The sequence below is a fragment of the Odocoileus virginianus genome, chromosome 28 (genome assembly GCF_023699985.2).
Source record: "Odocoileus virginianus isolate 20LAN1187 ecotype Illinois chromosome 28, Ovbor_1.2, whole genome shotgun sequence".
Taxonomy (NCBI): Eukaryota; Metazoa; Chordata; class Mammalia; order Artiodactyla; family Cervidae; genus Odocoileus; species Odocoileus virginianus.
This window is the reverse complement of record NC_069701.1, coordinates 16,661,409-16,673,545: the sequence shown is the minus strand read 5'-3', so window position 1 is coordinate 16,673,545 and position 12,137 is coordinate 16,661,409. Positions and strand designations below refer to the sequence as shown.

The following is a 12,137-nucleotide window of genomic DNA, read 5'->3' as shown; positions in this document are numbered from 1 at the left end:
TATCTTAAACTTGATAAAGTATGAAACACAGACCCAACAGAGATCTAGCAAGAGAATAAGTTTAAACACCAAGTATTATGTTTGGATTTATTCTTTAATTCCTAGAAGTCCTAGAAGAAATCGATTTCATCAGTTCACCACCAATGGAATTAAGGAGAAGAAATATTATATCAAATCCTACATCTACCTCACCAAGAAACAAGCCCAGATAATGTCCAAGATCTCACATACATGAAAGTGTCAGGTATAGCTCCTATGATCCTATGACAAATTATGAACCCACAAACTGTGATAATATGTTCTTAAAGCCAGCCCTGAATGGCAAGCTGTACCCCAGAGAAATCAAATCAGGATATAGCTTAAACATAATTCACTTGTTTTTCTTGTCCAAAAGCATATTCCATACCAAGTAGAATATTATGCCTTCACTGAACCACCTCCAACCTTCCATCCTACTAGTGTTTTTGAGGACTGGGTATTCTGGTAATAAACATATCTCAATCGTATAAAAGAAGAGTAAGTTTGCACCTTCTAAATGAGATGTACAATTTCTATATATATAAATTAAATTTCATAGCAGAGAGTGACACAGCAGAAAGCACTTCCAATCTCTTCATTTTACAAGTTAAATAAAGATTCAGAGGAAAAGAAACTGGTTTAAGATTACATAAATCAAATGCCACAAATCCATGACAAAGAGGGCTAAAACCCAGAACATGAGGTTGTCAGTTCAGTTCAGTTCAGTCACTCAGTCGTGTCCGACTCTTTGCGACCCCATGGACTGCACACCAGGCCTCCCTGTCCATCACCAACTCCCGGAGTTTACTCAAACTCATGTCCATCAAGTTGGTGATGCAGTCCAATCATCTCACCCTCTGTCACCCCCTTCTCCTCCCACCTTCAATCTTTCCCAGCATCACGGTCTTTTCAAATGAGTCAGCTCTTCGCTTCAGGTGGCCAAAGTATTGGAGTTTCAGCTTCAACATCAGTCCTTCCAATGAATATTCAGGACTGATCTCCTTTAGGATGGACTGGTTGGATCCCCTTCCAGTCCAACGGACTCTCAAGAGTCTTCTCCAACACCACAGTTCAAAAGCATCAATTCTTTGATGCTCAGCTTTTCTTATAGTCCAACTCTCACTTCCATATATGACTACTGAAAAAACGATAGCCTTAACTAGACAGACCTTTGTTGGCAAAGTAATGTCTCTGCTTTTTAATATGCTGTCTAGGTTGCTCATAACTTTTCTTCCAATGAGTAAGCGTCTTTTAATTTCATGGCTGCAGTCACCATCTGCAGTGATTTTGGAGCCACAAAAAAAAATAAAAGTCTGCCACTGTTCCTACTGTTTCTCCATCTATTTGCCGTGAATTGATGAGATAGAATGCCATGATCTTTGTTTTCTGAATGTTGAGCTTTAAGCCAACTGTTTCACTCTCCTCTTTCACTTTCATCAAGAGGCTCTTTAGTTTGTCTTCACTTTCTGCCATAAGGGTAGTGTCATCTGCATACCTGAGGTTATTGATATTTCTCCCAGAAATCTTGATTCCAGCTTGTGCTTCATCCAGTCCAGCATTTCTCATTGTGTACTCTGCATATAAGTTAAATAAGCACGGTAACAATATACAGCCTTGATGTACTCCTTTTCCTATTTGGAACCAGTCTGTTGGTCAATGTCTGGTTCTAACTGTTGCTTCTTAACCTGCATACAGGTTTTTCAAGAGGCAGGTCAGGTGGTCTGGTATTCCCATCTCTTTCAGAATTTTCACAGTTTATTGTGATCCACACAGTCAAAGGCTTTGGCATAGTCAATAAAGCAGAAATAGATGTTTTTCTGGATCTCTCTTGTTTTTTCGATGAACCAGCGGGATGTTGGCAATTTGATCTCTGGTTCCTCTGCCTTTTCTAAAACCAGATTGAGGTTGTCAATCTAGTCTAAATTTTGCTTATCACATTACCTATTAGTTGGCACAGAAAATAAAGTGCTAAAAAAACAGGAAACAACAAAAAATTGGCATGAAAAATTGTGCTTTGTTTTTAGATAGCAAAAGATTTAAAGACCCAAGTTGAAAACACACTTACATCACTGGTGTATCACTCAATTGATATGTTAAGGCTCTATGAATAAATCACTTACTTCCCCTGAGCCTAAATAATTTCTCTGTATATGCAAAATGTGGGTAACAGTACCTGTACTGCCAGTCTCTCAATGTCATCATGAGAATAAAGTGAGATAATTTATGGACAAGCATATACAAACTGAAGTAGTGTTGTCATAATTAATAATGAGAATAGTATGAGAAGAAAAGAAATAGGAAAATGAGAGATAGGACATTTAAAATAACTGTGCCATAAAAAATGAGATCTACTGTATAATACAGAGAACTAAAGCAATTATCCTCCAATTTAAATTTTAATAAATGATGTTTTTAAAAAAGGAAAAAATATCATATGATAAACCATACTGGAAAAGAATATTTTAAAATAGAGTGAATGTATAACTGAATCACTCTGCTGTAGAGCAGTAACTAACACAACACTGTAAATCAATTACACATCAATAAAAAAATAACTATGACAAATACACAGTTTTGCCTGGAGCCGCTTTGGTCTTCAACTTACAGAAGACAAAAAATCCTTCAATGTTATTCATTTATGCATACATGCAGGAACATACAATTACCTGAATGTGTATATCATATACCCATATTCACTCATATATACTTAAAGTGGACTTTTTATATTCCACACATACAGAAACCCACAGAGCTGCTTCCATAAACATAAACAGTATTTGTACATATCTACACACATACACATAAAAAGAGATTATTTCAAAGACTCTGCTCTGCAGCTTTCAAAACCAGCTCTTAATCTGACATCTCCATGACAAACTCTTGAAAACACAAACCCTAATCTAGAAAACTTTCCTACCCACGATCTCTCACACCCAATACTGCCTTGGAATAACACTCCCTCAATGAAAGAAGTGAGACAGATCCAGTGGGGACAGATATCAGGAAGGGAATATGCTAAGGACATGTATAAGGCTCTGCTGGGCACCACTATGCAGAATGAGCAAAGCTGCAGTTTGTCATCCTCACCATCTGTGCCCTTTGCTACAAGCCAGATACTTGCTGGGAAAAGCATCCTTCAAAACCAGTTAGTTCATCCTGGTTCTCACTTTCCCCAACAACACTGACCTTTAAAAGAGACAACAGTAACACCAGCATTAAGAAATGAACTCAGTTAAGAACAGTGGTTAAGAGACCACTAATTTAGCCACAATAGAAAGGCATTTGGGGCTCTAATGTTTGCAGAACAAGAGGAGACCGGAAGTGGTATATACTAAAGATACTACTTGCCCTAAAATTCTAAGATGCTATATAAAAGGCAAGTTTTCAGAAATGCAGGCCTTCTTAGGACTTGCTTAAGAAAAAAAAAAAACTCTCTCTGCCACGGAAGGAGGTGTTCCAAGTAAGAGTTACTAGAGACAAGTGGTAATTCCTAGTCCACGAATTAGGAGACCTGGACACTAATCCCAATTCTGGTATGAAAAACATTCTGAAAAACAGAGCCCTTTATACAGAGACAAAGAATACATCTAAAGAACATTTATTATTATTGGCCTTTTTTCATTTGACTGATAAAAATTAGTTCCTTGAGGAAGAAATTGGGCTTGCCTACTTAAATGTGTTATCACATAACTTATTGATATTGAAAACAATGATGATAACAATTGCTACATTTCCATGGTGCTGTTTTATAACCTGCAAAGAATTTTCACATCAATGAGCTCATTTATTCTCATTACAACCTCTTGAGATAGGAAATAACATCCCCATTTTGAAGCTCAAAGAAATGAAGTAATTACTAAAACCTAGTCAGTATCAGAATCCAGATTTTCTAGCACAAAGTCTATGTTTTTAAACATAATATCACAGTATTTTTTAGAAACATGCAGTTTTAGAGTAAAGACTCAAGTTTAATGCAAAAACCCAACATCGTAGCTCTCAAATTTCAAAATTCCATCTTAGTGAAAGTGCCATCTCTCCTCTTCCCATAATGTTCTTCCTTCACATCAATGGACATCCAATATGAAAGCATTTTTTTCCCTTAGACTGTCCTGGACACAATCTCCATACCTGTAAAGCTCATGTACTTCTGGCTGTTGGAGGTCTTCTTTGAGTTATAAAATTCCAACACATCCAGAACAGCCTGCGGGTTTTTCTTCTGCTCTGACTTAGTGATATTTGATGTCTGAAGCAAGCGGGCCCATTGCTCCGGCATCCCCTGTAAGAGAGATATGCAAGGCTGTCAGCAAGGCACAGTCACAGGGACCCTGAAGCAAATTCAGAACTCACTGTGGAGTAGAAGATTGGTTCAAGATGGGGAAGGAGAAGGACAAGTGCTCACCTCCTCCTCCAAAACTCACAACTAACTGCTGAATAGTTAGCTAGTTTGCTGGAACCCACCAAAAAAAAAAAAAAAAAAATCCAAAGACAAAGGTATAGGCCCAATGAGACCGTAGGACAGGCACAATCACTGTAAAACCAAATCCAATATCCACCAGGTGGGAGACCCTCAAACTGGAGAACAATTATACCACACAAAAGTTCTGCCACTGTTGTGAAGGTTCTGAGCCCTACGTCAGGCTTCCCAGACTAGGAGTCTGGCAATGGCACTAGGAATCCCCAGAGAATCTAACTTTGAAGGCCAGTGAGATTTGACTATACAACTTCCACAGAACTAGGGGAAACACACTCCACTTTTGGAGAGCACATACAAAACGTTGAGCCCAACAGGACTCAGGGGAAAGGAGCAGAGACCCCATAGGAGAATGAACCAAACCTATCTGCTAGTGCTGTAGAGTCTCCTGAAGAAGCAAGCAGCGGCTGCGGCTCACCAGTGACAAGGGCGCTGACAGCAGCACTACCCATTGGCATGAGCCCTCCTGGAGACTGCCATAGCCCTATCATAGAGCTCCAGGGTTGGGTCACCTCAGGCCAAACAACTAACAGGGAGGGAACACAGTCCCACCCATCAGCAGACAAGTAGATTAAAGTCCCTGCCCACCAGAGCAAAATCAAGAATACTATACCCAGTGAGGCTCTCATTTAGATTTGACATGGAAATCAAAAGATTTAAAGACAAGCAAAAAGTAAGAGAATTCAGCACCAGCAGACCCGCTTTGCAACAAATGCTAAAGGAACTCCTCTGGGTGGGAAAGAGACCAGCAACTTTAAAAAAGAAAACATATATATTATGTATTGTTATATCAAAACCTCAAGGGTGCAGCAAATCCAAAAACTACATTGTGTGTTAGTCACTCAGTCATATCCGACTCTTTGCAATGCCAAGGACTGTAACCTGCCAGGCTCCTCTCTCCATGGGATTCTCCAAGCAAGAATACTGGAGTGGGTTGCCATTTCCTTCTCCAGGGGATCTTCCTGACCCAGGGCTTGAAGCAGGGTCTCCTGCATTGCAGGTAGGCTCTATAAATACACATAAGCAAAAGAAAGAGCAACCCAAACACAACACTAAAGATGGTAATCAAACCACAAGAGAACAAAGGAGAAAGGGAAGAATAAAGACCTGTGAAACAAACTCAGAACAATTAACGAAATGGCAATAGGAATATACATATGGATAATTACCCTAAATGCAAATAGATTATATGTGCCAACCAAAACACAAAGACCGGCTGGGTGGATACAAAAACAAGACTCATATATACGCTGTCTACAAGAGCTCACTTTAGAACTAGGGATACATACAGACTGAAGGTGAGGGGTTGGAAGACGGTATTCCATGGAAATCAAAATAAAAAGAAAACTGGAGTAGCAATACTCATACTAGACAGAACAGACTGTAAAACTAAGACTGTTATGAGAGACAAAGAAGGGCACTACATAATGATCAAGGGATCAATCCAAGAAGATATAAAAACTGCAAACATATATGCACCCAACATAGGAGCACCTCAATATACAAGGCAAATTCTAACAACTGTAAAAAGGGAAATCAATAGTAATGCAATAGTAGTGCAAATTCAGCACCACTAATTATTAGAGAAATGCATATCAAAACCACAATGACTATTACCTCACACCAGTCAGAATGTCCATCATCAAAAAACCCCCAAACAATAAAGGCTGGAGATGGTGTGGAGAGAAGAGAACCCTCCTACACTGTTGGTGAGAATGCAAATTGGTACAGCCACTATGGAGAACAGTATGGAGGTTTAGTTTAAAAAACTAAAAATAGAGCTACCATATGACCCTTCAACCCCACTCCTGGGCATACAGCCGAAGAAAAATATGATCTGAAAGGATACATGTATTCCAGTGTTCATTGTAGCACTGTTTACAATAGCCAAGAAATAGCCAACAGAAGCAACCTAAACATCTGACAGAGGAATAGATAAAGAAAATGTGGTATAGACAGACAATGGAATACTACTCGGCCATAAGAAAGAATGAAATGATGTCATTTGCAGCAACATGGATGGACATACAGATTGTTATACCGAGTGAAGTAACTCAAACAGAGAAATATCATATGATACCCCTTATATGCAGAACCTGAAAAGAAGTAACACAACTAAACTTGCTTACAAAACAGAAACAGACCCACACAGAGAACAAACTTATGGTTATGGAGGGAAAGGGGTGGGGAGGGATAGTTAGGGAGTTTGGGATCACCACCTACACACTGCTGTATTTAAAACAGATAACCAACAAGGTCCTACTGTATAGCACAGGGAGGTCTGCTCAATGTTATGAGGCAGTCTGGATGGAAAAGGAGTGTGGGGGAGAATGGATACATGTATATGTATGACTGAGTACCCCTGCTGTCCACCAGAAATTCACAACATTGTTAATTGGCTATCAGTCAGTTCAGTCACTCAGTCAAGTTTGACTCTTGGCAACCCCATGGACTGTATCACACCAGGCTTCCCGGTCCATCATCAATTCTCAGAGCTTGCTCAAACTCATGTCCATCCAGTCGGTGATGCCATCCAACCATCTCATCCTCTGTCATCCCCTTCTCCCCCTACCTTCAATCTTTCCCAGCATCAGAGTCTTTTCTAATGAGTCAGCCCTTCGATCAGGTGGCCGAAGTATTGGAGCTTCAGCATCAGTCCTTCCAATGAATATTCAGGATTGATTTCCTTTAGGATTGCCTGGTTTGATCTCCCTGCAGTCCCAGGTACTCTCAAGAATCTTCTCCGACACCACAATTCAAGAGCATCAATTCTTTGGTGTTCAGCTTTCTTTATGGTCCAACTCTCACATCTATACATGACTACTGGAAAAAGCATAGCTTTGACTACACAGACCTTTGTTGGCAAAGTAATGTCTCTGCTTTTTAATAAGCTATCTAGGTTTGTCACAGCTTTCCTTCCAAGGAGCAATACTCCAATATAAAATAAAAACAATTTTTTTTAACTTTTTTAAAAGAACTAATTTTGATAACTGATAGCAGCTAAAGATTTTAGTCATTCCTTTCTCTGCCTTCAGAGCTTCTCACAGGCCTCTCTTACAATACATCTTACTGTATCAGTTAACTTCTTGAGATGTTTGCTCCTCACCAGGCTATTCCTCCTTTAAAGCATGAACCTTGTCTGATTTGTCTCTGGATCATCAATGCCCAGCACAGAGTCCCTGCCAAAAGGCCATTTAATCGAGGTCTATTCAAGGAATGGAGATTCAAAGGCTTCTCTGGTACAATTCTGGAAGTGCAGAAACAGTCCTCTCAAGAACATGAGACGACAGTAATAAGGGTCTCAGGCAAAGACAGAAGTATCAGGAAGTCTAGAAAAGATCAAATCTAACAGTGCATAGCCAGAACTCTGAAAGACCAAACGTCTTTCTGTGACCCAAAACTTACTGTAAACTCGCCTGTGACAGCATCAAAACCAACATGAATTGTGTGCTCAAAATCTGAAGGAAGAGAAATCTCTGGCCGTTCCTTCTCCTTCTTTTTATTTGCTGCAAGAGAAACAAGAAAAAGGAGATAAAAGCAAGGATATTACTACATCTTTATTTATTTAGCTCTTTTGTTGAGCTCTAAGCTCTTTTAAAGGACAAGGTCTATGATACAAATTCACCTGTGTATTTACAGAGCCCAAAACCAGACTTAGATTGAAGTAGATGCTCAATTCATGATTAAAGGTTTAATTTTTTCATTGAACTAAAGTAAGCCAGGAGCAGAAAGAACGTTTATCAGAATGTCCTGGTTTTACCACTAATGAGTTTGTTGATTCAGGGCAACTAACCTCCTTTTTCTGAACCCTGGTTTCCCCATCTGCAAAATGAGAAGACTCAAGTAAACGGTCTCTAAAGAGCCTTCCAACCCAGACATCTTACATTCTATGAGCTTCTAGAACCTGCTTCAACCTTTTGATTCTTGATTATAGATCACTTTAAGGTTCTCCACATTATGGAATTTTAGATTTGGAAACCGTTTCTTAAAATGAGTATCTAATAATTAATCAAGTGTAATGATTCAAGTTACTTTTTTCTATTATAATTGATTTACATTATTAGTTTCAGGTGATTCAGTATTTCTATAAACTATCCTCCATTTAAAGTTATTATAAAATATTGGCTATATGCCCTGCACTGTAAAATATATCTCTGTATCTTATGTATCAATTCAAGTTCTCCATATGTAATAATATTCACTGTGGCCTCACAGCAACATTATCAGCCAGGTACTATCATTCTTATTTTGCAGATAAAGATGCTGAAGCATAGAGACTAAGTTATTCGCCCAAGATCAAATGGTTAGTAACGGCAGCAGTCAGACTCAAATCCAGGCAGCCTGGCCCAGGCCCTAAGTTCTAAACCACTATTCTATGCTGCCTCCCTAGGCTAGGACCTCAGAGAATCATTAAGTCCAAATATCTGTAATCATCAAGGGTGCTGCATCAAGTAGGTGTTCGCTGAAGGTCTGCTGATCTGGCACAAAAAGCTTCAATATTTACAGTTATTGTGTCCTTGTCATACTCTTGTGTTCCCCCCAAATTCATATATTCTAACTCCCAGTGCCTCACAGTATGATCTTATTTGGAAACAGGGCCATTGCGGATATAATTATTTAAAATATGATTAGGTATTACTGGAGTAGGTTCAGTCCCTAATCCTGTCAACGTCCTTATAAATAGGGGATATTTGGAGACAAATGCACACAGGAGATAAATGCAGAGATCAGAGCAGTGCTTCTTCAAGCCTAACAAATTTTTCCTCGCAGATCTCAGAAGGAACCAACCCTACAAACACCTTCATCTTGGACTTCCAGCCTCCAAACTGAAACAATAAATTTCTTGTTTAAGCTCCGTGTTTGGGGTAATTTGTTGCAGCAGCTCTAGCAAACGAATATAACCCTCTCCCAACCAAAAAGAATTTCAGGTCTTGGTATTAGCTAGACCTAGTCTATTGGAGCCTCAATGCAATTGTGTAACAAGTAGGATAGTGACACTGGTGCCCATTTGACAGAAGAAACCAGAAATTTCAAGAAGTTAAGTAGCCTTTCCAAGATACAGAGCAAGTTAGCAGCAGATCTGGGGCCAGGACTGAGGTCTTCGGGCTCCCTCCCAGCCCCAAAGCCTTTGTATTCTGTCACTCCTACTATATATAAAATAGATAATGAGGACCTACAGTATAGCACAGGGAACTCTACTCAATACTCAATAATGGCCTACATGGGAAAAGAATTCAAAAAAGAGTGGGTATATGTATGTCAGATTCACTTTGCTATATACCTAAAACTAACACAGCATTGTTAACCAACCCCAATAAAAAAGCTTTTTAATAAAATATTGGGTTGGAAAAAATTTTCATTCAGGCTTTGAGAACTCTGCTCTACAGACATATCCTCTACTTTATCTCCCACTACAGGAAAACCTTGTTTCACTATGCTTGGAGTTACTATACTTCACAGTAACGAAGTACTTTTTACAAATTGATAATTTGGGCAACCTTGCATTACCAGATGATGATTAACATATTTTAGTGATTAAAATATTTTTCAATTAAGGTATGTACACTGTTTATTTAAAAATAATGTCCACTTAATAGACCACAGTACAGTGTAAACATAACTTTTATATTCATTTGGAAACCAGAAAAATTCACACGACTCCTTTTACTGTGACACTCACTCCATTGGGGTAATCAGAACTAAACCCACAGCATCTCCAAGGCATGCTTGTACTTAGGTTTCATACAGTCTACACCAAATACACGGAACCAGTGGTAATGGTCCACCTTTAGCACATAATGTGCTCTTCCACACCTCTTGACTTTGTCTCTAGTTACTCCCTTTGCCTATAAATCCTGTCTTTCCCTTTCCCTTCCCTTGCCACACCACCACACAAACCCTTTCCTTTATCCTTGTCAGGTCTCAGCTTAAAGGTCATCTCTTCTGTGAAGTCTTCTCTGATCCCTGCACTGGGGTGTTCACCTTCCCCTCTGTTCCCACATCCATGATAGTTATTGCCTACTTTCAGAGTTTATTTTTCTAAGCAGACTCAGTTCTAAGTGCAGGGATCATGTCCAACTTACCATGAATCCCCAACAGCTAGCAAAAGCCAGGCATAAAACAGGTGTTCAGACACTGAGTGAAGAAAGAACAAATGATCAGACACCTAACTCAACCTGGCAAGGAATCTAAGGAATCTGCCTAAGACATGCAAATTCTCTCCAGGGCAGGACTGCATGCTTCATTTTTACCAGCTCTGACCTGAAGTACACAATCCTGTTTTAAAATCCTGTTCTGTGGTAGCTTAATACACTGGCCAAAAGATATTCTGAAGTCCTAATGCCTCCAATAGACCCAACACAACCCTAAAGAAAGGCAGCTTTTGGCCGAGTGGGAAGCTAGGGAAGGTGAGGACAAAAAGGTCTAAAAAATCCAGGCCAGTTTTGCCTCTACTATACCACATAGTGCAGGTTGTCAGTTTTCTCATCTGAAAAATGTGGAAAATGAACTAGATGATCTTAAGTGCCCTTTCAGCTCCTACATTCCAAATGTCTATGAAAACAGAAAGGTCAGCACTCTCAAAGCCCTGTAACTACATCTCTTCCTGACACAGCATCCCACAGTTTTAATAGGTACTTCATATATATCATCTCACATAATCACCACAATCCTGAGAATCAATTTTTATTTGGACACTATGAAACTGAAATATGGACTTGTCTACAGTTATGTAAGTAATTTAATTTTTTTTAAATGTGGCTTTAGAGCCAAGGCCCTTTTCTACTACTTTATCCCCTCTAAACAATTTCAAGCTGCATCAAGAAAACTTCCTCTGTTATGAAGAGGAGAAATAACATTAAATAAGAGCTAACCACATATAAGATACTAGAATATTTTCCTTAATTGTCACAATCCTATGGGATATATTATTACTACAGTCATTTTACAGATGAGGAAACTTAAAAGCAGTTAAATAATTTGCTCAAGCTTATACAGCTAGTAAGAGATGAATTTGAACCCAGGTCTGATTCCAAAGGTTCTTCCCTTAGTATCTTAATGAGCACCACTTGCCTACATTCCAACTGCTAGGGTTTAAGCTATTTTTACACTTGGCAATTTTCCTTTCAGAAGCAGATGCTTTGTGAAAGGGAAGGGCTTGCTATGGCCCAAATTAAGCATTCATTTATGACTTAAGTCCATCTGTCTTACTCATAGCTAGAATGCACTGGACATGTTGCAAGGCTTTAGAATTGCTTTCTGTTCCTAAATTTCTCCTGATCTAGTCAGTTAAAAGATTGTAGGGAAGAACACTTTTACATTATTTTTATGTTTTACCTAGATTTTTTGTTTTCCAGATCTAATATTTTTATATATTATTTCTATGATATGTTATTAATATGCCATATAATATACCCATCACAGGCACAGAATGTCAAAAGGAACCTTGGTAATGGAAACAAAGAGAGTGGTTCACAGGATGAATAGTCTGTAGAAAAGAGACCCTGGAAAATGAAATCACTTAACACTTGAACATATAAAGAATATCTGAGATTAGCAGTTTCAAGAGGCTTATCATTTTGGCCTCAGCTTCAAATATTGAGTACGTGTCCCAGAGAGCTAGGCCCACGTCCAGAGTTTACAGTTCTGC

At 38.9% G+C, this 12,137-nt stretch overlaps 2 protein-coding genes across 11 annotated transcripts in view; both read right to left on the bottom strand.

The window, feature by feature from the left end:
* The window catches only part of LOC110151730 (large ribosomal subunit protein eL34-like), a 192,547-nt gene that overhangs the window by 42,913 nt on the left and 137,497 nt on the right, over positions 1-12,137 (bottom strand). The window lies entirely within an intron of this gene.
* PAK1 (p21 (RAC1) activated kinase 1) overlaps positions 1-12,137 on the bottom strand; it is a 160,117-nt gene that overhangs the window by 58,805 nt on the left and 89,175 nt on the right. For 9 of the 10 annotated variants that reach the window (XM_070457253.1, XM_070457249.1, XM_070457254.1 and 6 more), the window contains 2 exons: positions 7,895-7,995; positions 4,147-4,294 (listed from right to left, as the gene is read on the bottom strand). In XM_070457253.1, the coding sequence (XP_070313354.1) occupies positions 4,147-4,294; positions 7,895-7,995 (249 nt within the window). The remainder of the gene's footprint in view (positions 1-4,146; positions 4,295-7,894; positions 7,996-12,137) is intronic. The other variant, XM_070457256.1, reaches the window with a different exon arrangement.